Source organism: Thermoascus crustaceus (genome assembly GCF_041956765.1).
Source record: "Thermoascus crustaceus strain CBS 181.67 unplaced genomic scaffold VTN00scaffold_11, whole genome shotgun sequence".
NCBI classification, from domain to species: domain Eukaryota; kingdom Fungi; phylum Ascomycota; class Eurotiomycetes; order Eurotiales; family Thermoascaceae; genus Thermoascus; species Thermoascus crustaceus.
In genome coordinates, this window is record NW_027192537.1 from 798,013 (window position 1) to 824,765 (window position 26,753).

Consider the following 26,753-nt stretch of genomic DNA (forward strand, 5'->3'; position numbering starts at 1 on the left):
AGCAGTACGAAGCCGTTGGCTTCGTATCCTAGTCTTTTGCCAGTGGTGCAGCGGTTTGGCTCCTAGAATGCTCCCTAGGAACCACGCCGTGACAAATAGTCAGTTAGTTAGGTAGATTCAAATAATCAGAGCTTTCATTATCATACCTTCGGATTACTAGGTTCGCGCAGTCTGATAGTTGATAATATCAATAAAATTAAAATAAAATATGCCCCTGCATAGGTAAGTACCTGCACAAAATAAAAAAGGAAAGAACTGACTGGTCCCGAGGATTAATCTTTCACTGATTTCTTTTACACATATTGTCATTGCTATTATTCGCTATTATAGCTAGAGCTAGCTGGTCGAATACATAGGAACAGATAACATCTAAGGAAGATAAGGAGGCTTTTATATATCTATCATATCATATCAAAGCCTCCGTTCTTTCACTCTCAAAGGTCGGTGTAAGGAACGAAATTTATCGGCATGCTCGGCACCTTAACCCCCAGCTGCAACTCGAGCCGGAGGTGCACGCGGAGCAGGACTATGTTGCAGGCTCGGGTGAGAGTGACATAGTCTGTGCGGATGTCCGGGAGGACGACACGCAGGTAGGTTCCCAGTTGGTCGATGAATTCGCGCGGGGTGAGGGGGTGTTGTCTGCTTTGTTTCGGCTTTCTCTGTATTGGTTGTGTTTCTTCTGGACGTGCACCTTCAGCTGCTGGAGAGTCAGATCGGCCACTTCCTTTTTCTCGAACAGCTGGGTGAGCGCCTGCGTTGCCGGTGACGGCTGGATCTTCCACGCCTTCTTCTTGAAGAATGTACGTTCGCACCGCTGGCCCATGCGGAAGTTGAGTCGCTTGAGCATTGCGTCCGGTGTGACGGGGACTTCTCCCGCGAAGAGCGCGCGGACGTGCATATCGATCATCCGCTCCATTTTGGGCCATCGGGGGGCTGAGATCGAGCTGCCGCACCGCGTTGTAGAGGTGGGCTATCTCACAGATGAACAGCTGTTGATTTGCGAACGCGACGCCCGCATCCTCAGTCAGGGCGGTGAGGTTGAAAAGCAAGGAGACGTACAAGGGGTTGTGGTTTGTTCTGAAATGAAGGTCCTTTTGGGCCTGATTATCCGAATGTTGAACTTCTTTGCGTTTTCGATGAGGTTTTGCGGAGGTCGCTCTGGGTAAACTTCCAAGAGCACGGGGCCAAGCTCTTCAGAGCCAGATTCGCGCGATTCAAATGCTTCCCTAAAGTGACGGAACATAGATCTCTTGGATATAGCTTCAATAGGACTGCCAATGTGGACATTGAGCAGCTGGCAGACTTTCATGAAGAGATTCTCATCTCCAGAGAACCATTGATGACCCTCACCAGCAAAAACCCGGTCTTCTTAAACTGAAAAATACTTTGGGTGCAGCTTGCCTCGTCTAGGAGAATCTCACGACCTTTGAAATGGCCTCAGCAGGTATCTAGAATGTCCAGCAGGAGCCGCGATGCAAGTGTACTCTCCACTGTAACCAGTCCCGTTGTCAACACGCTACGGACCGCTCTTGTAAAGCAGTCATCGATACCTGGCAGCATTCTCTTGAGAATTTCGCTATGGTCGTCTTTCATTAGCTCGTCGAGATTCAGATCCATGAGTATCTGCGTAAGGACACGGTCTTCTGCTTCAAGCTTCCGCATATGCGGGGACTCCAATGACTCCGGTTGCAAAATGTAACGCAGTCCTATCGGTGGAACCATCGGTGGAAATACCAATTCACGGAACTCAGCAAATTTCATTAGACAGCGCGCAGTCGGGAGATAGATGTATTCCTCAAACGGTGTGAATTCGCCGCTTGCGAATAGTTCCAACGGATTCTTGCCATTAAATATTGATTCCGTGCAGTTGATGTTTATCAACAGATCTTCGTATGCTCGGCCTTGATGAAGCCGGGAGGGATACATAGCGTATATCTCCTTCTCAGCTCGGTGAACAAGGTCGAGTGCAGCCGTTGTCAGTATTGTTGCAGATATTATATCACCGGCCTTGTTTCTCTTCCAGGTGCCCTGGAGATAGTCTTGGAGGTTATGGAGATCTTCGAAGAAGCAGTATATGGCAAATTGGAAATCCCATTTACCGTCCACTTCGACCTCGTAAACAGCGGGTGACTGATTTTTTGATATGTCCTTGGTTGGCGCGCCCATAGTAGTGATATCCGACGCGGCGATGTCAGGGCTCTCATCAGTGTCTTCGACATCAAGTGCAGCGAAACGATTCCTGGTGATATTTAGCTGCTGTGGTCTAATATACCCAACATGTGCAATGATACAGACATGATCCAAGATTCCATAAAACTAAGAGCCACAGACGTCAGGGTTCATAAGAAGATTTGACAGCACTTACTGCATAAAATCCATATCAGTCTTTGTCTGGATGCTCGGGTCATCAAGAGTAGTTGCGCCGTTCGCATCACCGCTGCTATTATTCGGGCTTTTCAACATGTCATACACCTTTCGCAAGACATCGATGAAATATTCGTGCCCTTCGTGGTACTGATAACTGCGGATGTCCGTCTTCTCGAACCATGCAGCACACCGCTGTCGGGCCTGGATGGCTCGGTCTAGGACCCGCTGCACCTTCAAAGGAATATACATCTTTCCCTTCGCCAAGTTCGCAACGGCAGTTGCCTGATCGAGGATGTCCTGCGTGGAGACGGTGTACTTGACGATCGCGATTTCATCAGCCTGCGCGACTGCGGTGTTCGAATTCTGCTGTTTGGCAGCCTCTTTGGCCAATATTCTTTCTTTTCCTTTCAGACGAGCACTCTTCTTGGGGGCGCTGTTTTTAGTTGCTGCTGCTGGCGTGGAGGAGGAGGCGGCGGCAGCAGTAGTGTTTTGCGGTCTGGCGACAGGTTTCTAACCACATGCTTTGGCAGCCCCCGAAAGCCAAGTCGTGAACACGTCTGTATTCTCTTTGTAGCTGCGGTAGCTCCCGGATAAAACTCTACGTAACATTTTTGAACGAGGACGAACAATAGATCAAGTATAGTACCAAGCCTTGACAAATCATCAGCGAGTTGCGTGGTATGGTGATGATGATGTCCGAAGGACGACAGAGATAGTGAGAACGATAAATTAGGTAGGTAGATGAAATTGAAGTGCGTATATATGGCAACTGTTCCGCGGGTCTCACCTCCAACACACCTGCCAAGAGGAACATCCCAGCGATCCAGGGAACTTCCAATTATATGCATTGGATGTATTCGCTAAGAGATTCGCGAGACACGTGGCCCATTTGGAAACGGTGATCGATTTGATTTTGTATCAATTCCAGGGGTCATTCTCAGCTTAACTTGAGTATACTACCCAGGTAGTGATCTCTGGACTGTCGACGGTTGAGTCAAATCGCGGTGGTTACTCCAGCGGAGCACGATAATATCTCATGGCTTCGGAAAAAACCCTGCTCGTGTCTGTTTTTTATGGGTATAATTGCTATTACTTTCCACAATACAACCTTCCCCTAGATAGATAGTACAGTGGTTTTGAAAACAATAAAAAAGAATATTTAGCATTTGTGTTGATCCTGCCTAGTAGGATAGACAGGCCATGATTTTTTTTCCAGTACAATTCTTGATAGGTACTCTGGTCAGTAGTGTCGACTGATTTGCTGCCCCGTCGATTAATCGGCTACTCAAAATATTTACAGAGCAAGGCTACTGAATTGGTCCTACTTTCAATGTTTCCAATTGTAGAGATGGCGAGCAAAAGCAAATTCTGATTCATGTCATGATGCGATATAACATAGGCTATATATATGCCAACATGTCAACAAACGGACGTAAGAAAAGCAAAGATTTCTCCAAAGGTTCCCGAGCTCCAAATCAAGCAGGGAAACAAAATAACAAAATAAAAAAGGTAACAGCACGCATGGAACGCTTGCAAATGGGTCAGATCAGATCTGAGAAAACGCTCTACATCTTTTCGATGGAAACACAGACATCGTGCTGAAACAGATAGACGATGGGAATAGGGATGGATACCAGTGATGACGGCCGGGACAAGTGTGCGCGTCGGAGGCTTGGAAATGGTATAACGATAATGCAACTGGTCAGAGAGATCGGTAAATCCAGCCTGAATGCTATTAGGTGCAGACCCAAGCAGCAATCGGAGAACGCTCGTTCAGTATCGAATGAAACCCGTAACTCCTCACATGATGATACAGCATGAGTTTTGTTTCTTGGCCTGTAGTAGGCACAGTCAGCAGTTTGCACTCGAAGGAAAGTAGAAGATATCTGGACGGCTGCTGTTCACGAACCTGTGTGTAGAACATCTTGCTCTGCGCGCTCAGACCGTCTGATTTTGCCTATTTTCATCGTTATTAAGATACTCTTTATACCATGTGTCTCAGACGAAAAGTAATCTGGTAGACCCCTGTAGGATTCCTAGTATGGTTCCGCCGACAGGGGTGTTCGTTTGACGCTATTCTCCAACTGCGCTACCAGAGTTCTCGCCTAGTTTTCTGATAAGGTGGGACCTCACTGCTGTCGCTATGGCCATTTGATGGACAACATTTAAGGCGTCATCGAAATCTAACCCCTGCAAGTGGACCATACTAGGAATCTTTCCGGGGTCTACCACAAATCATCATGACATGGGAGTTAGGGTGTTTGCAGCTTCTACTCACCACAAGGGAGTCGATCTTCTCTCCTCTCTCCAGCACGCTCTCACTTCACAGCTTCATTAGCATTGATCTGACTAACGTCAAGGTGGGTAGCTTGGACAGCAAAGGGGCGAGGGACATAGTTTTAAGATCATGTAGTTTTAAAATCGCAATCTACCAAGCCAATAGAGAGCAGAGGAGGGGTGACGAAAGATATGGGACAGTAGTGTATATGGCTAGGACCGCAAACTTACATCGTCTTGTGCAGGACGATCTTGGTCTCGTCGAGCTCCTTTTGGATCTTCATGATGCTGTCCGCCTGGTTCGGATCCTGGTACTTGACAATGTACTCCTTCAGCTGAGGGAGGGGGCACGAGTTCTCGCGCAGGCTTGGGTCCGAGTAGGCCGTGCGGGGGTATTTGGACAGGAACTCGTCGACGACCTTGGAGAGCAGCTGGTGTGCCACCAGGGCCGGGTAGTCACCGTCGGTGATGATGACGCCTGCCACACCTTCTGTCCTTGCGTACACATGGAAAGTATAGCTCTTTTCCTCGATGTCGCTTCGTTGGCCTGGCTGCGTGCGCTCCGCTACAGTCTTACAAAAGAGCATCATGAATTCATTGTAGCTATTCGACACGACCTGGTTAGCATGATGCTCGCGACTAGGGGCCAACGGCACGCAACTTGTCTCTCGTAAAGCGACTGAATGAACTGAGATCTCTCTCTCCACACAGCTCGATGGCCGGCTTGGAGTCATTTCGGAGAACCTAAGGTAGCTCTTGTCAGTACTTGAGCGATCGATACGCCTTTGTGCGTTGCTAGACATACTCCGATATAGAAGATCTTCATGATGGCGGTGTGAACAGGTGAAGCTCGGTAGATCACAGCAGAGAACCGCCGTCAAGGGTGGGATATTTTGCAGGGCTGGGGTGTTGCTGTCGAGACAGGACGTCAGGGCCTCCTGACACTTGCCCGCCTCAAGACGCTGCCACCGCCGCACCGCCTTGGTCGCCGCCGCCCGCGTCTCCTCCGCACCGCGCGCTAGGCTCGGCTGCATTTAAGGTTGCAGGGCGCTAGTCCAAGTGTGGTTAGGCAACGCGGCCCGTGTCATGGGACGCGCAAGCCCTAAGTCCGTGCCCTAAGGCTGGATTGGTCATCGCGCAGTCTGGCCTGTCGATATCGATCTGTCTCTATCAGTTGCCACCACGGTCTGCTCTCTCCAGCGACACTCCACCGGCAGCGTTTGACGGACACACTGCTTGATGGGAAGACAAGATGGCTGGAGTGGACTCCGTTCAGTCGCAGTGGCTGGCCCAGCTGTCCGCCATGCGGCAGGCCATCGCGGAGCTGAAGCTCCCCCAAGACCCCGCAAAGGATCAGCTCAGCTACGGTTCCGACCTGGACCTGGATATCGACGAAGACTACTCCTCTCCCGGTACGGTGGATGACATCTGGGACGTGATCAGCTCCGATGACGAAAGCCTCGACGAGCTCGACGACATCAACGGTGTTCCCCTCCCTCCGACGTCCGCCTACGACCACGCGTGGCTCGAGTCGAAATGCCAGGCCCTCGCCGCTCAGAAACCCGGCCTTGATGCCGGTGAGCTTGCACAACAGATCACTGCCGTTCTGGCAGCCGACAGCAGCGACGATGAGCTGCAGATGTCCCTCGCAGAGATTGTGGGGTTCGATGATCTCGACTTTGTTATCGACCTGATAGCGCACCGGAAAGAGATCCTCGCCCCCAGTGCTGCCAAGGGCGAAGCGCAGACAAATGGACTGTTTGCGGGTAGGTTACAGACGCGGGCTGAACGTGAGCAGGCCCTTCGACAGCAGGACTACGAGCATAAACATGCTCCTCTTGCGCCAGCGCAAAGCAGGGAGGAGCCCAAGTACCCGCACGTTTACAAGACGCACGACTCGAGAAATACACTGGCTCTGGGAGGGAAGAAGTATGGTCTGCCGGTCGGCAGCAGGGAGATTGACGAAAAGAGATACACGGAATTCGAGATCCCAGCTGCAAAGGTTGGCACGCTCGCGAGGGACCAGAAACTGGTGCAGATATCTTCGTTGGATGGGCTGTGCAGAGGCACCTTCAGGGGCTACAAGACGCTCAACCGGATGCAGAGCCTGCTCTTTGATGTTGCGTACAAGACCAACGAGAACATGCTTATCTGTGCCCCAACCGGTGCCGGTAAAACAGATGCCGCGATGCTGACTATCCTGAATGCGATTGGCAAGAATACGACGCCAAATCCACTGGAGGAGCCTGACGCAACTGAGTTTACCGTCGACGTGGACGACTTTAAGATCGTATATGTCGCTCCAATGAAAGCTCTGGCTGCAGAAGTCACTGAGAAGCTGGGGAAGCGGCTTGCCTGGCTGGGGATCCAGGCCCGCGAGTTGACCGGTGATATGCAGCTGACCAAGCGCGAAATCATGGAGACCCAGATCATCGTTACAACCCCTGAGAAATGGGATGTTGTAACACGAAAGAGCACCGGTGATACAGAGCTGGTGCAAAAGGTCCGCCTCCTAATTATCGATGAGGTTCACATGCTGCACGATGAGCGTGGTGCGGTCATTGAATCACTCGTGGCTAGAACCGAGCGCCAGGTCGAAAGTACGCAGTCTATGATCAGAATCGTCGGCCTTTCTGCGACCCTTCCAAACTACGTAGACGTGGCGGATTTTCTCAAGGTGAATAGAATGGCGGGCCTGTTTTTCTTTGACTCGTCTTTTCGCCCTGTGCCACTAGAGCAGCACTTCATCGGTGTAAAGGGTAAAGCAGGATCCAAGCAATCCCGGGAGAACCTGGACATCGTGGCATTCGAAAAAGTGCGAGACATGCTTGAACGGGGCCACCAGGTAATGGTGTTTGTACATTCACGAAAGGATACCGTTCAGACTGCACGGACTCTGCGACAGATGGCCATAGAGGATGGGTGTGAGCAGTTATTCAGTTCCCATGAACATGAAGGCTACTCTCAAGCTCTGAGAGATGTGAAGACTGCCCGTGCTCGCGAGCTGCGAGAACTGTTCGCCAGCGGTTTTGGTACTCACCACGCTGGTATGGCAAGGTCTGACCGCAATCTGATGGAACGTTTGTTCTCTGAAGGCCTGATCAAGGTGCTCTGCTGTACTGCCACGCTAGCCTGGGGTGTCAACCTTCCCGCCGCGGCGGTAATCATCAAGGGAACACAGCTCTACAGCGCGCAGGAGGGTAAGTTCGTGGATCTTGGCATCCTCGACGTTCTGCAGATATTCGGTCGAGCCGGTCGTCCGCAGTTCCAAGACACCGGTATTGGTTTCATCTGCACTACCCATGATAAACTCCATCACTACCTGTCTGCTGTGACTGCGCAACAGCCAATCGAGTCCCGGTTCTCCAGCAAGCTTGTCGACAATCTCAATGCAGAAATTTCACTTGGAACGGTCACTTCCGTCGCAGAGGCGGTTCAGTGGCTTGGATATTCCTACCTCTTTGTCCGTATGAAGCGGGAGCCCCGAAACTACGGAATTGACTGGAAGGAGAGTCTTGACGACCCAATGCTGGTGCAGAGGCGTCGTCAACTGATAATTGACGCCGCGCGTGTGCTGCAGAAGAGCCAGATGATCATCTTCAACGAGAAGACGGAGGAGCTCCGTGCCAAAGACGTCGGCCGCATTGCAAGCCAGTACTACGTCCTGCAGACCAGCGTGGAAATATTCAACGAGATGATGCGTCCACGGGCGAGCGAAGCGGACGTGCTCAGGATGATCAGTATGAGCGGCGAATTTGACAACATCCAAGCCCGAGAGAACGAATCGAAGGAGCTCGAGAGATTGCGAGAAGAAGCTGTCCAGACTGAGGTAGAGGGAGGCAACGACTCTCCCCATGCCAAGACCAACATCTTGCTTCAGTCGTTCGTCTCCCGTGCGAAGCTTGAGGATTTCGCGCTCGTCTCTGATCAAGCGTACGTCGCGCAGAATGCGGCGCGTATCTGTCGCGCTCTGTTCATGATTGCTCTGAACCGCCGTTGGGGTTACCAATGCTTGGTACTCCTCTCACTGTGCAAGTCGATAGAGAAGCAGATTTGGCCGTTCCAGCATCCCTTCCATCAGTTCGATCTGCCGCAGCCCATCCTCAGAAACTTGGATGACAAGCTACCCACTTCATCGATCGAGTCGATGAGGGACATGGAACCTTCTGAGCTCGGTGCGCTAGTCCACAACCACCGAATGGGGAAGACGCTGTCAAAGCTTCTGGACAACTTTCCCACATTGAGTATCGAGGCCGAGATTGCTCCTCTGAATAGAGACGTCCTCCGTATCCGGTTACGTATCTACCCCGAGTTCAGCTGGAACGACAGGCACCATGGTTCCTCTGAATCATACTGGATCTGGGTCGAAAATTCAGACACGTCGGAGATCTATCACCACGAATACTTCATCCTGAGCCGGAAGAAGCTCTACGATGAGCACGAGCTCAACTTTACTATCCCACTGTCTGACCCGCTACCTAGCCAGATCTACGTCCGTGCTGTATCCGACAGATGGCTGGGTGCAGAGACCGTGACTCCAGTTTCGTTCAAACATCTTATCCGTCCGGATACGGAGAGTGTGTATACAGATCTGCTGGACCTGCAGCCGCTTCCCATCTCGGCTTTGAAGAACCCGATCCTTGAAGAGATATACGGGAAACGGTTCCAATTCTTCAACCCGATGCAAACGCAGATCTTCCACACCCTTTACCACACTCCCGCCAACGTACTGCTTGGGTCTCCTACGGGAAGTGGTAAAACCGTTGCGGCGGAGCTGGCGATGTGGTGGGCGTTCCGAGAAAGACCAGGCTCCAAGGTGGTCTACATTGCCCCAATGAAGGCACTGGTCCGAGAGCGAGTCCAGGACTGGACAAAACGGTTGACAAAGCCCATGGGGTTGAAGCTGGTCGAGTTGACCGGTGATAACACGCCAGACACCAGGACGATCAGGGACGCTGATATAATCATCACCACCCCTGAAAAGTGGGACGGTATTTCTCGAAGCTGGCAGACGAGAGGATACGTTCGTCAGGTCAGTCTGGTGATTATCGATGAAATCCACCTGCTGGGTGGTGATCGGGGTCCCATTCTCGAGATTATCGTTTCCCGTATGAACTATATCGCCTCTCAATCGAAAGGCTCAGTTCGGCTGGTGGGCATGTCTACCGCGTGCGCCAACGCTATGGATCTCGCAAACTGGCTTGGTGTGAAAGAGGGGCTGTTCAACTTCCGGCACTCAGTGCGTCCTGTTCCGCTGGAGATCTACATCGATGGCTTCCCAGAGCAGCGCGGGTTCTGCCCGCTGATGCAGTCGATGAACCGGCCTACCTTCCTTGCTATCAAGAACCACTCCCCCGACAAGCCCGTGATCGTCTTTGTCGCTTCTCGAAGGCAGACGCGTCTGACAGCCAAGGACCTGATCAACTACTGTGGCATGGAGGATGATCCGCGGAGGTTCGTTCGCATGTCCGAAGAGGACCTGCAGCTGAACCTTGCGCGTGTCAAGGATGACGCCCTGCGGGAGGCGCTCAGCTTCGGAATTGGTCTGCACCATGCAGGTCTGGTCGAGTCCGACAGACAGCTGGCAGAGGAACTGTTTGCGAACAACAAGATACAGATCCTGGTAGCGACTTCCACACTTGCGTGGGGTGTCAACCTTCCGGCCCACCTCGTCGTGGTCAAGGGGACTCAATACTTCGACGCCAAGATCGAAGGATACAGGGACATGGACTTGACGGATGTGCTGCAGATGCTGGGTCGCGCAGGGCGTCCGCAGTTCGACTCGTCCGGTATCGCGCGCATCTTCACGCAGGATGCCAAGAAGGCGTTCTACAAGCACTTCCTGCACACAGGTTTCCCTGTCGAGTCGACTCTGCACAAGGTCCTTGACAACCACTTGGGCGCCGAAGTGTCTGCCGGCACCATCACCACGAAGCAGGACGCGCTGGACTACCTTACGTGGACGTTCTTCTTCCGCCGGCTGCACAAGAACCCATCGTACTATGGCCTGGAGATCTCGGCTGAGGAGCACAACACAATCCATGCGCAGACCATGGCGTCGGACTTTATGATCGACCTGGTCGACAAGTCCCTGGGCGAGCTGGCCGAGTCGTCCTGTGTCGTCTTCGACTCCGCTACAGGTGACGTCAACCCGACCCCGTTCGGCAAGATCATGAGTTTCTACTACCTGTCCCACAAGACGATCCGATACCTGATGGCCCACGCCAAGAGGGACCCAACCTTCCACGACGTCCTGAGCTGGATGTGTTCCGCCACCGAATTCGACGAGCTCCCCGTCCGTCACAACGAGGACCTGATCAATGCCGAACTGGCGAACAACCTGCCCTTGTCCGTCGAGTCGATGGGATCTCTCCCAATGTGGGATCCTCATGTGAAGGCCTTCCTCCTTCTGCAAGCGTACATGTCGCGGATCGACCTCCCGATCTCCGACTACGTCGGTGACCAGATCTCCGTTCTGGACCAGGGTATCCGTATCATCCAAGCCTCGATCGACGTCCTCGCCGAGCTAGGCTACGTCCCGGCCTGCCGGATGATGATGACCCTGCTGCAATGCATCAAATCCGCCCGGTGGCCCGAGGACCACCCACTCTCCATCCTCCCGGGCATCGAACCAGACGACACCAACAACAAAAAGGAATCCCTCCCCGACTCCCTAACCACCCTCTCCTCCCTCCCACCACCATCCATCTCCTCGCTCACTCGCAAACTCCACCTCCCACCAGCCACATCAGCACAATTCACCAAAGCAGCCTCGCACATCCCCCATTTATCCATATCCATCTCCGATGCCTCGACAAGGGGAATGACGGTCGTCCTATCGCGCCAAAACCCTCCCCCGAACCCCGAATACAAAGTCTACGCACCTCGCTTCCCGAAACCCCAGACGGAGGGATACTTCCTTATCGTCTGTGCCGCTACCATACCCAGTGGCGATGACGGGGAGTTACTCGCCCTGAAACGCGTCTCTTGGCCACCTGTCGCGAACCCACCACCCAGCAAGCCTGGGCCCAGCAGTAGCGGTAGTAGCAGGAAACAGGACAAGAGCGCCATGACGGCACGCTCGTCGGTCAAGTTCCCTGAGAACTTCATGCTCGTGTCGGGGAGTAGTGCTGGGCCGGCGGGGGCGAAGGTGCTTGTGAATGTGAGGGTTGTGAGTGATTCGTATATTGGGATGGAGTGGACCGTGAGGGGGGTGGAGTTGGATGTTGTGGATGTGGGTAAAGAGAAAGGGAAGGATGAGAAGGGGAAGGGGAAGATTATCGAGTGATGGGATTGGTGAATGGATAGATGAAGCGAATGAGGGATGTAGGTTATTATAAATAGATAGATAAATAAAGTAGAGAATGATATATCCTGGATGCGATGAACTAAAGAGCTCGTTTCATGGCCCGGGCTAGGATTACAGTTTCCTTTTCAGTCTACTTCAAAACTAACATAGTAAGCTAGTAAGCGCATGCAGCGTGCATATGTGATGTGAGCATTAAGATGCAGCAATATACACGGCACTATGCATCCCTTGAAAATGGGATCGATATTTTTATATTCATTACCCAATCAATCAATTCAGTACACAGGTATTTAACGATGAGTGAGTTGGAGACCTCCCCTCTAGCTTCGTAGGAATGGATAAATTAAATAAAATTATCTACTTCTGTTCTGTTGGACACCACTTACATAGGTGGCAAGAATGAAAATGGTAGTGGCTTGGGGTATGTATGGAGGGGCAGTTTCGTTACTTTATATATATATATATATATATTGCGCATCATTCACAACGTTTTTATCTATAAGGAGAGCAGAACAATAAAATTTGGACTTAATAATTAAATTTCCAATACCTCTGATCAAATTAACTTACATAGCTAGATAGTTGAAATCAATATGATCAAAAGAATTGAAGACTTGATTATTTTCTTTTTTGAGGGGTATATATAGAGATAGACCTGCCGTTCTGCATAGCAAAACAGGAAAGAGTACAGTACAGAACATACACAAAGAAGACAAGTGAGAAAGAAGTTAGGAAAAGTCCGGCCGAGAGCTCCATGTTTGGGTTGCACTTGCAAGAATAATAATAGCTGCCAGCGCTAGAAGAGGTGCGGATGCGAATTACACAAAATACTAGACAAATATGATAATGAGAGAAGGGTATATAATAATCAGTATATAGGATGGAAATATGGCCTACGCCATCTCGATCAGCGCATCCTGCGACTTCCCGTGGCGGTGACCTTTGTCCACGACTGTTGGCGTCTGCGGTCGCTTATTAACGAGTCGTGGTGGATCAGTTCCGTGACGAGGTCTGCCACCGACGGGGACAATCTTTGTACCTCTCGAGACGGAGACAGATCTCGCAACACCAACCTCAACAGTGGAGAAGTTGGAAGCTTCGGAACGCCTGTCATCGCGACTCGTCGCGCTGGATTTTGGGCCGGACCGAGTAGGCCTGGTCTCCTCGGTAGATATAATCCGCTCGAGCTTTTGAGATGGCCTAAGGGAATCAGTCTCCCGTGAAGTGGGTCCGTCCTTGGGAGGCGTCATCGGTGGCATCTCTTGAGGCGTCGTGTTAGGAGTGGACTCCTTCGAGTGCCGCTGCGTATCTGGTGTCTCTGTTCTCCTCGTGACCATCTCCCAGGCCGGCTCCTCCTGCGGGTTGATGTAGCTCTTAACCGACTTCAGCCTCACCAAACGGGCATCCTCATCGAGCGAGGTGTTGACCGTTTCGGGCGATAGACAGAACTCTTCCTGTTCAGATCGACCCTGTGATGTCGCAGATGTTGTCAATGACGGACTCTGCTCCACAACAAGCTCCTTGCCACCAGGCGACTGCTTCTCTGTAGGAGGGGTTTGGGCCCTTCGCAACGGACTAGATCCGCGCGGCAGACTCTGCGATCTTGGAGCCTTCAATTGCTTGTCAGACGACGGGGTGGTTGGAAAGAGCGAAAAGGCAGGAGATTTCGTGGCTGACGGTGAAGTGGCGCGCCGTTTGGGCTTGTGGTTGTCTTCAGGCGTTGTGTGACACTGTATACGTCAGTATCACGATATCCAGTCGAGGACTATTGCCTACCTCTGGCGTAGGAACCACCAAATTATCGAGAGTCTTGCTACGTCTAGCTAGTAGTGTCGATTGCTTGTTCTTGCCCAGCACACTGCCAAACATCACGCTATACCTCTCTAGTTGAATATCCGGAATTTCAACTTGCAGTAATGGCCCCGAAACATCGTAGCTGAATTTCGGGACCTGTTCATCCTTGGCCCAGTCCTGACGTTCACTATCCTCATCGAGCTTGTGATGTCCGTTGATGTGACCCCCGTCTTGCTGCTGCCAAGCCCCCTTGGTCTTATCTTCTTTTCTGTAGACACTTTTCCTGAGTGTCTTTTGGCGACGAAAGTCAGGTTGTGGCTGCGACTGAACTTCAGGTCGTGCTACAGAATCAGCAGAAGCTTGCAGCGGCTGGTCGTTGACCCTGGCCTGGACTTGGTAAAAAGGGGGGTTCGACGGCGGCGCCGCGGCAGTCTTTGACCTGAATAAACCTCCAAACTTCTTCCACTTGCTTGGCTTCCGCCGGAGTTGAGCCCTTCCCATATCCTCAGCGCCATTCACCTCAGGGACGTCGGCGGGGGTCTGGTTGGGAGGGTTCACCATCCCAGGGCTGCCCAACGCGATTCCTATCATGTTGTGATCCGGTGCATTATCGACAGGGGCGTAGGACGATATTGCCTCCGCTGGAGGCGCGGTCACTTGAAAATCGAATGTTGGTTTTGCGGTCGGCCAGTCTTGGTCCTGTGACTCAGTCCTTTCTGAGTCGATCTCCGACACTGCACCGCTGCGGTGCGGCGGTGGAATGTTAGCAGACACTTCTCTGAGAGACTGGAGATCGTTCCGCGGTTCCGCATCTGTGTAAGTGAGGGTCGGGTTTGAGATTGACCCGCTTGTGGTATTTGAACGCGATCTGCTAGTAAAGATCCCTCTAGCCATCTTGTTTCGTCTGTTCGTGAAGACCGCGAGTGAAAGAATTTGAAAGAGATTTTAAAGTCTAAGTAGTGTTAAAATTTAAGGAAAAGGAACGGACAGCCTTCCAGAAGGCCCGGTCTGAAAAGAACAAAGAAAACAAGAGATGAAGTGAAGCGAAAAGGTCTCGAATCGAGGCTGAGAGTTTCACAAGAGAAATCAAAAGCCCAAGGTCGGGCTGAAAATATGCCAACGCAGTGGAGCTCAAACACGGAGCCATGCCGCTTCAGATGTTGCAAACTGGAGTAGATGAGACAGACTACAGGGATGTGCAAGCGTCAGATTGGTGAGATTAAGAGGCAGCGGCCCAATGTCAGCCAAAGCCAAGAAAACAACCGGGGGTTCCCATGTCAGATCGGACTGGAAAAGGGATCCGGGGCTGACGTCTTTTACTATGGAACGAGCTTGAGGATCACGAGGGTGAGAGGATAGAGATTGCCTGCGCAGAGCAAGCCGTTGAGCCGTGCCAGTCGATGCAGAGAAACGCCTGTTACATGCATCGTGGGGCTGAGCAGTCGGAGATTTCGTTCAGTTGCTTATTTCGCCAACCGCGAATGAGAGCGCAGTGTCGTAAATTCACCCGAGAGCTCAGATGTTCCTCAGCTGTCGCTGTCAGCCTCTAAAAAACATGATCGCAATCATTCTCAGCCTTCGGAAACTGGATGATCTGATTGCCCAAGTCAATTGCCACCAGGCTTGGTCGATCGGACATCTGAACTCGGAGCACGAACCAACATTCTCTGTATTACAGGTGGCAGTTGGCAGCTCTTCTCAAGAGGACCGTGCAGGCGACGGTGTTGACGCTGTTGGGAAGCTGAAACTGTACAGATACTCCGTGCTAGACTCTAGAGAGTACCCGTACGGTGGGCCGGCATAAAGCGGTCAGAATGCCAAGCTGTCCAACCTCGCACATACCACCTACTCAGCTCAAGAAGGATAGTGAGAGCGTTGAGCAGAGCGGCGATTTTGCTTTTTTTACTGAGTTTTTATGCTCCCGGACTGGGTACTTCAAGATGAATGGTTGGATGATCCAAGGGAACCATGGACTACTTCGTACAGTCATTTCTGGAAAATCCGAGTAACCGAGGACTAAACAATAGTGAAACACGGCCGTTGATGGCCCCTGGTGCTGCTAGTCATTTATACATAGCAACGAGCGTTCCAAACTGGGCGGATGACAGTGTTATTAAGGTCGGGCCACTGCATATGGGACCTCCGTAGAGCAGGCGATCCTTGAAAGGCCAACTCCATGGGGTAAGGGGTTACCTCTAGGCGGCTGGGTGCATGATGGGCACGTGGTCCAAAGTGACTGGGAATTGCACTTATGCCGGGTCTTGCACCAGGACACTGCTTCTTGCAACGACAGACTTCTGACCTGACAAGTGTTGATGCTGCTTTTATTGTGCAACGGTTCTGTGGCCCTATATGAAGCTGTTAGTAGAGGACAGATCCCGGGCCAGCAGTGCGCAACGGCGAAGAGTACTCCACCACCTTCACCTGGGGAAGCCGGAAAGGGTTCCGATCAGACAGCAGAGGATACAAGCATGAGGTGAAGGGATGCCAGCTGGTACATTGCATATGAGACAGATCCCACGATGGATGAGACCAAACAACAGAATGCGGCAGAATTGCTGACAGAGATGGAGACGATGAGTTGGGTGGTGGATGGGAGATGGTCAGATGGAGAACGAACGAAAAGCGGAAGCCTACCAGCGGCAGCGCGGCCATCCCGCCGGCGGGGCACTCACGCCAGCACACCCACCCCACCTTCACCGGCCTTTCCTTGGGCTCTTCAACCCACAACCGGGCGTTGCCTGTGCTTCCATCTACAAACACCGCCATTTCCGTGAGTCCCCTTATTTGCACGTCACTGAGCGGTTCCACTAAACATATCTTCAGACGAAAAGGAAGCATTCGTCTCATCTTCCTCCTTCCTCAGCTTTCGTCTGATCTCGGCACTCTCCGAACCCCTGTTGCTCATCCGTTGTTGACAGCTGTTACAGTCTCCGGGAGACATCAAGCTTCATCATGTCTTGGGACGGTATGTTATTCTCAAACTGATCTTGCAGAGCTTCATCAAGCTGCTCTTAGAAGGATGCAGAGCTGATTGCTTCTGTGCTATGCAGGTTACATCAACGACAAGTATGTATCTTCCACCAGCTTTCGTCGCATGGTTGCCCCGAACTTGAATTCGTCTGACATCGCTCAGCATTATCAAGACCGGCCAGGTTGATCAGGCCGTTTTGATTGACCTCACTGGCGCAAGCGTATGGGGAAAGTCTGCAGGAATCGAGGTACGACAATAGCTCCGCTTCTCGAAGATGACTTTCGTTCTATCAACGTGACGTTGGATCTGTCGCTGACTTGAGAATAATTTTGCAGATCTCGCCTCAGGAGATGAACGCTATCGCCTTCGCATTTAACAACGCCGAATCAGCACAGGCCAACGGTATCTACGTCGGAGGTACGAAGTATATCTTCAACAAGATCAACGAAGTCGAGAACATCCCAGTCCTTCACTGCGCAAAGGTACCGACCCTTCCGTCAGACTTGAGTATACTTGGAGCTAATTTCGCTTTCTTTCGGTGAAAACAGGGAAAGACTGGTATCGTCGCCGCCAAGTGTGGCAGGTCTATCCTGGTGGCGCGCTACCCGGAGAGCGTGCCGTACGGAAACGCGATCGAGGCCATGCAGAACCAAGCCAAACACCTGATCAAGAACGGACTCTAATCATAAAGTTTGGAAGAGGTTATCCATCGAGAGATGGATCTGATGGTGCTATTTTCTCCACGAACTGCATATCAGATGAGAGGCGGAAATATCCCCTTTGGTCTTAACCTATCAAATTGAACACACTGTTCCTTACATGCATATTACTTGTTCAGAAGGACTATAGTCCACAGAGAGAGAGGTGTAGTTGTATTTTTTTCTTTTAAAGAGGGGGATGTGCATACCTCCGGAAGCCCAGGATAACAAGATAGACAGGACGAACTCAAGTCAATGTTTGACATCCAACGTGACCATTACTTATAATCCATAATATGTCTCCGATTCTCTGGAAAATTTGGGCCCGCTGAGAATTCATCGACATTGCTGTTTTAGAAGCACTTTCAGTCCAAGAGTCTTCTATCTTTGACTGTTCGCTAGCGATCAAGCAGTAGCCGTAGATCATTCCGTCTGTAATAATACCATTGATTTTATAAGTAGACACAGTTGGAAACCTATTGTTTGATAGATCTCCAGTCTCCATGACGCATTCGGATGCGTTGACTTGGTCTTAACATGTCTGTATCAAATATCCAAATTGAATGTCACCATCTCTCCTTTGAAGAGGGATAGAAAAAGCCGTGGAATGGCTGCGCCACGGAGGCAAAAAAAGGTTGAGAACTATTTTCGAACGCGGAAATCACGGAGACCTACACCCAGTGCGATATTAATGCTTCCATTATATGATCACTCGATTATCGTTGCCTTTGGGAAAACGGCACTTCAGCTCTTCAGATAACACAGACATCCACTGCATCGTATGTTTGATCGCTCCCGTTTTCGTAATTATCAAGCATGGAATTCACGCAAAGCTGATCACAACGTCCTCGACCGTATCTATGTAGATCTGAAATTACTTGCTACCACGTCCATCATGGTATGCGGGATGCATTGATCCCATAGGGTCACTCTTTGCGAAGAATAGGTATCAGGAACAAAATGCAAGTGGCCTTAAGCGCACTTCGAGACGCATCTTGGTTTGAAGTCCATATATGGCATTCTTGCACTAGTTAAATTAGGAAGGTGGGGGAACACGCCCGCTCTTCTTCTATGAGTTGGTGCAGTACAGGAGATATCGTGTAAACTTTGGCTAGAAATGGCTGCATTATTGGCTCGAACTTGCGAACTCACCAGATGCGAGATATTCCAGGCTTCCAAGGTCCCCATCGAAAATGTTTCTCGCGATGCCTGCGCGCTTGTTGAACCACTTCGAAGGACATACCGCTACCTCTGCTGTGGGCCGTTTTGATTCTCTCTTTATCCTTCGTTCGGGACAGGGTCATTTATTGTCCAAACAAAGCCCAGTTTTGGGCATCCATTCCTGAGACATTTCTGGAAATTAGATTCGCCTAAAAAAGCGTATCAGCTGTTTTAAAGCATGATGCCTCGAAGATCTCCGTATCTATCTAGATGCGTGCGGAACGATTTGACGCCTTCAAAATGACCACCTCATTCCCCCCACGAGGGCTGCATGGTCAAACAATCTGTTTGGCTGCTGTGAAACTGTGAATTCCAGTCCATGGCGCTTAACGGTTGAAAATGCAGCGCTGCAGGGGTATTTGTCAGGGATTCAGCGCTTGCAGCCCCGGCGGCTAATACAGAGCAAATAGAGGCAGAATTATGCACAGCCCCGTCACTGTCTGTTGATTGCATGGAGCTTAAATATGGAAAGATAAAGGTATTTTAGGTATTTTCTACCATTGCCTTCCCTTTTCTTTGTTGATAGAATGCAGCTGTTTGTTGTACCATTTCTGAAAGTGTTGTTGGTGTTTCTTTGTTCCCTGATTGTCTCCACAAATGGATCCGTTGAGCGTTACGGCTAGCATTATCGCGGTGCTGCAGGTTACCGGTCAACTGAGCGCCCAATGTCTGAAGTATATACAATTATGCAGAAATGCACATTCCGAACCTTTGCAAATTTCTCGGGAGATTGGTGGACTCCATACGATCCTCACTGCTTTGAAGGAGTTAGCGGAGCGGGAGGAGCATCTAACAGCAAGCGGCACTCAACCCCCACCATATGAGAGTCAAGATCACTTCCTCTTTCCAATATTGCGGCAGCTCTGCCAACCTGGAGAAGTGCTCCATTCGTGCTATGACAGGCTGAAGAAGCTGGAGAAAGATCTTGAACCTCCATTGAAAGTGACATTAAAACCAGGTTCGAGGCGAGATACAATTCTGCACACATTAACATGGCCGCTCAAAGACGGCCAGATCAAGAGTATCTTGGCCGACATTAACAGGTTCACCGCCGTACTTAGCTTAGCATTGTCAGCGGATACAACGTAGGTTGAACCCTTTCACTTGACCTTCTTTCACTTGCTGCTAAATATATATTTGACTCGATCTGAGTCAAAGCATCTTGAACTCAGCGCCTCACCAGCACCCTCACATACTTACTGATATGACAAAATGCGCAGAACCTCTATTTTAGATATTCGCGACAAGACAAACGAGATGTATTCGGCAGTAAAACAGTTGCAGGAATCGGATAAGGATTCAAAGAAAGGTTAGTCACAACCAAATTTCTTCCTGGAAATGGCGTCACTTTAACAACATTGTAGACCGACAAGCCGACGAAATTCTTCGGTGGTTATCTGCTCCGGACGCGTCAGCAGATCAGTCCGATGCTCTTAAGCGACGAATTGACAAGACAGGGGCCTGGCTCACAACTGGACAGCAGTATGATGACTGGAAATCGGGCCGAGATTCGTTTGCCTGGCTGTATGGCATTCCTGGGTGCGGGAAGACTATCCTAACCTCGACCGTGGTTGAGGATGTTTTCCGGCACTGTGACTCGGACTCGAAACATGCTGTTGCGTACTTTTACTTCAAGGCCGATGATGCTTCTAAGAAATCTCACGAGGGTATGCTGCGCGCGCTCATCAAACAGCTATTTGAACAGGGCAATCGTGAGTCTCAGGCACTGAAGAAACTCTCCAGAAGTCAGCAAGAGCCTACTGTTAGCCTACTTCTGTCGACCCTAAGAGAAATGGTTTCGGAGTTTGATGAGGTTTTCTTCATTCTGGATGCTCTGGACGAATGCGAAGAACGGGATGACCTCCTGGATGATCTCGAGCAGATTTACCAATGGAACACGGCAAACCTTCACATCCTCGTCACAAGTCGCGATGAAAAAGAAATTAAAGAATTTATAGAAGATTCTATCGAACCTCTGTGCACGACTCTTGGTAAAATACCAATATCTGCTGCACTTGTCAAGGAAGACATACGTGCTTACGTGCGGGAGCGTTTAAGAACAGATAAGGGACTAAAGAGGTTCCGCAAGCAGCCAGAGATACAGGAGGAGATAGAGAATGCTTTAACAGAGAAAGCAGAGGGGATGTAAGAAGGTTAATTGCTGTTATAAGTTGAATCTTGCTGATATTTATACTAGGTTTCAATGGGTTGTGTGCCAGCTGAAAGCACTCGAGAAGTGCTATTCCATACCGGAACTACAGGAGGCTCTAGAAAGCCTGCCCGATACCTTGTACGGTACTTACGAGCAGATGCTCTGCAGGATTAGAGACAAGCATGCAGGTGTCGCTTTGAGAATATTCCAGTGGTTATTGTTCAGCTCGCGCCCTATGCGTATAGAAGAGCTCGCTGAGCTGGCCGTTGTGGACTTCGAGAAAGAGCCCCCTGTTGACACTAAACGACGATTCTTGGACCCGCAGGACATTATGAATATATGTTCTGGTCTTGTTACAACAATGAGTGAGACGATTGATGATGATGATACCGACGAATCAAGTATTCTGGTCAGGTTGGCGCATATCTCAATAAGGGAGTACCTCCTTTCGGATGCCATTCGAAGCGGAAAGGCTGCTAGGTATCATATTGAGACAACATCAGCTCACACACACATCACTGAGTTTTCTCTGGTTTATATGCAACTATTCGATGCGCCGATCCCCGATCTTGTCAAGAAGTACCCTCTTGCCAGATACGTTGCAACATACTGGCTGTACCATTATGAAAAGGTTCCGGAGAATGAAATCAGGGCTCACGAACTGGCCTTTGACTTTTTTGTGCGGAAAAAGACTGCATACATGCATTGGCTGCAGTTCTTCCGCTCTTCGCAGTCTGGGAGATCGATCCATCCGGATCTTGTTGGCGTCGTCTCTAATTCACCACTGAATATTGTCGCCATTTTTGATCTAGTGTGGCTATTGAGACTCATGCTCGAAAGCAATGAGATCGATACTACCAACGACACAATTTTAAGAGAGGCGTTACGGTTCGCGTACTTCGGGCACTCTCCTCCTCGCCTTTCAATCGAGACGACGAGACTGCTTCTCCGGCATGGTGCGACTTTCAAGGATGATGACTGGTTTCCTCACACCCTGCACGCAGCAAGCTTCTTTGGTCTGGATGACTTTGTTAAAGAACAATTGGATGAAGGGGTTGATATTAACATCAGAGGTGGAACTTTCGACACTGCGCTCCAAGCTGCTGTCGCAGGCCGACACCAACGCATCTTCGAGGAAATGGCTTATACCAAATGGTTGGAAAGCTACCCGACAGTAAGTGAACTACTCGAGAAGCGTGATCCGACAACTGTCAGGCTCCTTCTAGAAAGAGAGGCGAATCCAAACCTTTTCGGCGGCAGATATGGCTGCGCCCTGCAGGCTGCCTGCTTCAACGGAGATCTACTTTGCGTTCAACTGCTTCTATATCACCGCGCTAATCCAACTTTTGTCGGGGGTAGAGAAGGTAGCGTTCTCGCGGCCGCATGCTATTCGATGGATATTAGGATCGTCAAACTTCTGCTTGACAGCGGTGCCGACGCCAACAGCCCCTATGCTTTGCAAAATGCTTGCAGAACAGGGAAAATTGATATTGTCCGTCTTCTGCTGGAGCGAGGCGCTGACCCTAACCTTTCCGGAGATGGAGAGTCAAGCAGCCCATTGCAACTTGCAAGTGAATGGCAGAATACCGAGCTTGTCAATCTTCTTATCGACGGTGGAGCAGATCCTAACCTCTGTCAGAGCTTCAGAGGGACGGCATTGCAGGCTGCTGCTTTGGCATACGGCTCTGTGGACGTCGTGCGGCTTCTCATTGATAGAGGAGCCGACGTCAACATCGTTGCGGGCAAGTTTGGTACTGCGCTACAGGCAGCTGCACAAATCGGAGATGCCGACACAGCACAGCTCCTTATCGATAAAGGAGCAGATGTTCAGCTCCAGGGAGGCTTCTTCGGTTCTGCATTACGTGCCGCCGTGAACAGTGCCCATACCGACGTCGCAGTAGCACTCCTGAAACATGGGGCCGATCTTGAGACTCCCGGAGGGCGGTACGGCAGCACGCTACGGGAGACATTGACGTCTGTTCCTGAATCTAAGAACGAAGTGATAATTGAGCTTGGAAGAAGGTCAGGGCCATCATTTTGTGTCCTGAAACGGAAAGGCGCGACATTTTTGGATTTCGATAACATTACTTTGGAAGAACGGGACGCGCGGAACGAGACGGATTCGGACTATGATTGCCGTCTACCACATTTAGAATGATTTCTTTTTGCTTGAAGTGTTGCGTTGCCATTTAGAGCGTGTTTGTGAGATTTATTTTTTTTACGACTTCGATGAGTTCACTTATGAGAAATGATATTATTGCATGCTCGTTTGGTTACATATCGGCACATTTGGAGAACTAGAACTTTGATATTTCAGCAAGTTCTACGTCCCGTTTGCCAATACTGACAGATCTGCAGAATCACGTATCAGGAATTAGGACTGTGTATACTTTCGCCATATGCGGAAGCCCCCGAGAGCCCTCAATGCCAAACGCACATGAGCCACACACAGTGAACAAGATAACACTGAAGCAATGATATGGATTGCAAAGGGTGAATTTCGAAGGGGCCTTATCCCTTGTCTATATTTCGAAAGAAAAATCGAATTATTAGACTCCCATCAAGGAAGCCGAACGGGTATTACAAAAATATATGTTACAAGAATAAAAGGCCCGCATAGCTCTTGATGAGACGATTCTTCCGAAGGACTTCATGCCATGCATCTCTTCGTGTCATATCAGGCGGGACCAGATACGCGCTCATAAATCAAACATCGACTCGCAGATTCGGATCTCCTGTGTGCAAGCACACCAGAACCGAACAGAGCTTCGCACTGTCTCGTGTGCCGCACTATACGGGCAACTCCACGTTCCTCCGCGTGCCAGCCAACTTCTCCAAAACGTCCTTGATGACGGGTCCCACGACAGGGATGTTCCCTGCGAACTGGGCAATGGTGACCAGGAAGTCTCCGAAAAGGATGAAGATACCGTACAGCTCAATCAGAAAGCCGGTCAGAGGCCAGCGGAGCAAGATGAGAAGGATTCCGAGGCCGAAGGCGGTAGTTCCCTTGATTTTCTGGCGGCGGGAGAAGAAGGCGATGGTCTTCTGAAGGCCAATTATGAGAACTAATCCGATGAGGAAGAGGATCTATGGCCATGGGTAAGCGGTGGTAAGTGATTGAGTTGCATTTCATGAGATCTTTCCAGGTACGGTACGGTTATCATCCATTATGGGATAGGGTGTACGTACATTCCCCATAGCAAGCCTTCACGGGAAGAGTCAGCTTTCGAAAACAAGTTCGCCAAAAAGATGTCGGAATTCAAGGACAATAAGCAAGGGTATACATACATCGAGCGATCAAAGAACATCAAGACGCCGCCAAACATAAACAAACTGCCTATAAAAGCCCGAAACAAGATCAGACACCACAATATCATATTTTGTAGGTGCGACTCGAAAGAATCGGTTCAGATGTCGTGTATCGCGCGAGACAGGTCTCACCTACCGGCAGAGCAAAAGATCACTCCGAACTCTATATTAAAGCAAGTCAGCCATGTTTATCATATCATGAGACCATTATTAGGCCCGATTTTTGCGAACATAATTTCAAGGAAATCGTTCGACTCAGACACGTAGAAAAGGTAAGGAGCAGGAAGACCGCATAGGCATGGTCATGCCATGCAGCGGAATCGGCCGAAGCCGCAGCAAAGCAGGGATTGAACTCATCGCAGCAGTATGATACTGACACCTCTTCCTATGACAAACGAAGAAAGAAATGCACTCACTCTGATTTTCGGTGAGCCACATGGTGGGCATTTTGTATGTGTCTCGGCACGGGGGTATGTATCAATGCTCCGCAGTCTGCGCCCGTATCGCAGATCCTGATAAAGATTTATTAAATTTCCGTTTGACGCTTGCTTTATGGCGTCGCACAATAATGACGCGAGAGGATTTCCTATGGATGGAAATATATCGGTTGCGGAGAGAAGACGCGACAGCAGGTAGAGTTCAGGACAGGGAAGCGCGCCGGTATTTGTCTGTTATCTGCTTCTGCAGAAGGATTGTACCAAGCAGGATGTTGAACAAAGACAAAGGCTTTCCAATGGAATGAAGACACTCTGGCTATAAGGACCGGGAGAACTGCATATCAATGCCAGTGCTTGTTTGTATGAGCAATGTCCGCAAAGCCTTGTACTAGCTGTTTGTTTTCTTCCCGACTGATTGACCGCGGTCGCGAACAAGAGGAGAGAGTCGTCGCAATCAATCACAAGCCGAAGAACCGCAGGCGTTTTGCGCGATACAATCTAAACTTTGCCCGCCCTTTCTGCCACGTCCGCCTTTGCTGAGGGAGGCGCTAACCGTCTTCAGGAGGCGGTGTGGGAGGAGACTTTTCGCTCTAAGATCGTCACACATATTTAGAAGGGGTTTTCGCTTTTTCTGACCTCTGGCTGCTGATGGGCAGTTGTTGCTATTGACGACAATGATGGTCTACAAAGGGTTACTGCACCAGATGCATATCTACTTGACGAGCTGACTTGAAGACTTCCAGTGGAGATCGGATTGAATGTGGAAGGTTGAAGAACCAACAGCCGGATGGAGGGGGTTCCTCGGGACTCCCATTCTCGATGGTTTGAAGTCGAATCTCTCCTTACAATGCTTATTTACGTGGAAAAAAATCGCGATGACACTTGCATTGGGTTGTGTTGGCCATGATGGACTGCAGCACGTATGATGCCAACTAATCTATCTATAGCGTTGATATTACCAAGTCTCGTTTCGAAGTACAACCGCTTTCACCACTTTCACGCCCTTCCAGGTCTCCGATGGAGACGACTTGTTCTCCTTCTACTTACATATTACCAATTTCACCGCCGCGACCACAGCGTCAGCTGACGCTGTAACTGATCTTCCCACCCATGGAATGTCGGTAATGTGTCGAGTGTCCCGGCACATGGCGAATATTAAACCTTTTTTTTTCCAAGGTCACAACTAAGCCGGAGCGCTTTCTTGAGCCTGTCTCGAAAGGGGCACGGTGGGTGGAAAGGGCTTGACTCGGATGACCTAACATGACAATGATGCCTGGCCCGTATGGGAGTAACTGTTCATAGATGAATCGGTTAGATGAATGTAAAGTTTGTAGCTTATTTGATTTGAAACATACCTGTCCCTTGTATCTTGCTTTACGTAGAATGTAGCCGATACGATATCGATATCAAACCAAGCTTGCAAGGCGCTTGCCCATTATTTCAGCACGACGTGAGCACCTCTCGCTTCCAGATAGCTCTCCGCAACACCCTGCCCCAGCGTCCTGATAACCCCAAAGATCTCCTTATCATGATACCGCAACCTGGTCTTCGGATCCGTATACGGCGCCGGCAACCCCGTGATATCACAATACCGCTTCTGATGCGCCGGATGCAACGACGGCGCAGACTCGATATTCGTATACGTCACCGCTGGCCCGGTGAAACCTTCTCGCACATTCTTCTCCGTCACCAGCGTCGACAGGTTCTGCGCCGCTTGCGCGATGTTGGCCTGTCGACCGCCGGTAGCACCAGCGCTGGGGGTCTGGGCACCATCCGCCGTCGCGGCAGGGGGGAACGGCGTCGTCGCGCCCGAGTTGTTCTGCGTCGCCATCACGGAGGCTGCTTCCTTGCGGGAGGATTCGGCGAGGAGCTGTTTCACGTTCTTGTTGCGCCGCTGCGAGGGCTTCCAGTTCGGGTTGCGGAAGGGGCGCGGGATCGCTGCGATATCGAGCTTGTCGAGGAGTTGTTGGTGTGAGTGGGATTCGTCAGAGGAGGGGGTTGCGGGGGCCATTTTGGATGCTTATTCGTTTTTGAGAGGGAGTGGGAAGTTGATGATAGGAAGGGAGAGGGCTGGGATATGGTGTTGGATGGAGGTGGCGCAGGTGGATTGATGGGATAGATGCCCTTTGATGCTGGAGAGCGTCTGGGTCTGGAACGTATCGCATATCGGTTGATACGGTAAACGGGTTACGGCACCAACATGTAAATAGTAATC

The 26,753-nt window shown here is 50.5% G+C and overlaps 8 protein-coding genes across 8 annotated transcripts; 3 read left to right on the top strand and 5 right to left on the bottom strand.

Annotated features, from left to right (window-relative positions):
- Positions 1-434: 434 nt before the first annotated feature.
- On the bottom strand, positions 435-916 carry VTN00DRAFT_2992 (uncharacterized protein; the record flags this gene model as incomplete). Its single annotated transcript, XM_069429259.1, has 2 exons — positions 435-659; positions 692-916. The coding sequence occupies 2 exons, from the start codon at positions 914-916 to the stop codon at positions 435-437; spliced, it is 450 nt and encodes a 149-aa protein (XP_069283404.1).
- A 3,251-nt stretch (positions 917-4,167) lies between these two features.
- Positions 4,168-5,470, bottom strand: VTN00DRAFT_2993 (uncharacterized protein; the record flags this gene model as incomplete). The annotated part of the gene is made up of 6 exons (XM_069429260.1): positions 4,168-4,203; positions 4,277-4,324; positions 4,646-4,688; positions 4,876-5,247; positions 5,306-5,388; positions 5,450-5,470. 6 exons carry the CDS (start codon positions 5,468-5,470, stop codon positions 4,168-4,170), a joined length of 603 nt encoding a protein of 200 aa, XP_069283405.1.
- A 426-nt stretch (positions 5,471-5,896) lies between these two features.
- On the top strand, positions 5,897-11,932 carry VTN00DRAFT_2994 (uncharacterized protein; the record flags this gene model as incomplete). Its single annotated transcript, XM_069429261.1, has 1 exon — positions 5,897-11,932. The coding sequence occupies one exon, from the start codon at positions 5,897-5,899 to the stop codon at positions 11,930-11,932; it is 6,036 nt and encodes a 2,011-aa protein (XP_069283406.1).
- Positions 11,933-12,846: 914 nt separating this feature from the next.
- VTN00DRAFT_2995 (uncharacterized protein) lies at positions 12,847-14,641 on the bottom strand (the record flags this gene model as incomplete). The annotated part of the gene is made up of 2 exons (XM_069429262.1): positions 12,847-13,683; positions 13,730-14,641. 2 exons carry the CDS (start codon positions 14,639-14,641, stop codon positions 12,847-12,849), a joined length of 1,749 nt encoding a protein of 582 aa, XP_069283407.1.
- A 1,628-nt stretch (positions 14,642-16,269) lies between these two features.
- VTN00DRAFT_2996 (uncharacterized protein) lies at positions 16,270-17,404 on the top strand (the record flags this gene model as incomplete). Its single annotated transcript, XM_069429263.1, has 7 exons — positions 16,270-16,520; positions 16,574-16,618; positions 16,678-16,715; positions 16,801-16,816; positions 16,884-16,968; positions 17,057-17,203; positions 17,270-17,404. 7 exons carry the CDS (start codon positions 16,270-16,272, stop codon positions 17,402-17,404), a joined length of 717 nt encoding a protein of 238 aa, XP_069283408.1.
- A 1,833-nt stretch (positions 17,405-19,237) lies between these two features.
- On the top strand, positions 19,238-22,950 carry VTN00DRAFT_2997 (uncharacterized protein; the record flags this gene model as incomplete). Its single annotated transcript, XM_069429264.1, has 4 exons — positions 19,238-19,725; positions 19,861-19,949; positions 20,005-20,785; positions 20,838-22,950. 4 exons carry the CDS (start codon positions 19,238-19,240, stop codon positions 22,948-22,950), a joined length of 3,471 nt encoding a protein of 1,156 aa, XP_069283409.1.
- A 632-nt stretch (positions 22,951-23,582) lies between these two features.
- Positions 23,583-23,960, bottom strand: VTN00DRAFT_2998 (uncharacterized protein; the record flags this gene model as incomplete). Its single annotated transcript, XM_069429265.1, has 2 exons — positions 23,583-23,879; positions 23,943-23,960. 2 exons carry the CDS (start codon positions 23,958-23,960, stop codon positions 23,583-23,585), a joined length of 315 nt encoding a protein of 104 aa, XP_069283410.1.
- Positions 23,961-25,973: 2,013 nt separating this feature from the next.
- Positions 25,974-26,549, bottom strand: VTN00DRAFT_2999 (uncharacterized protein; the record flags this gene model as incomplete). The annotated part of the gene is made up of 1 exon (XM_069429266.1): positions 25,974-26,549. One exon carries the CDS (start codon positions 26,547-26,549, stop codon positions 25,974-25,976), a length of 576 nt encoding a protein of 191 aa, XP_069283411.1.
- Positions 26,550-26,753: the final 204 nt, after the last annotated feature.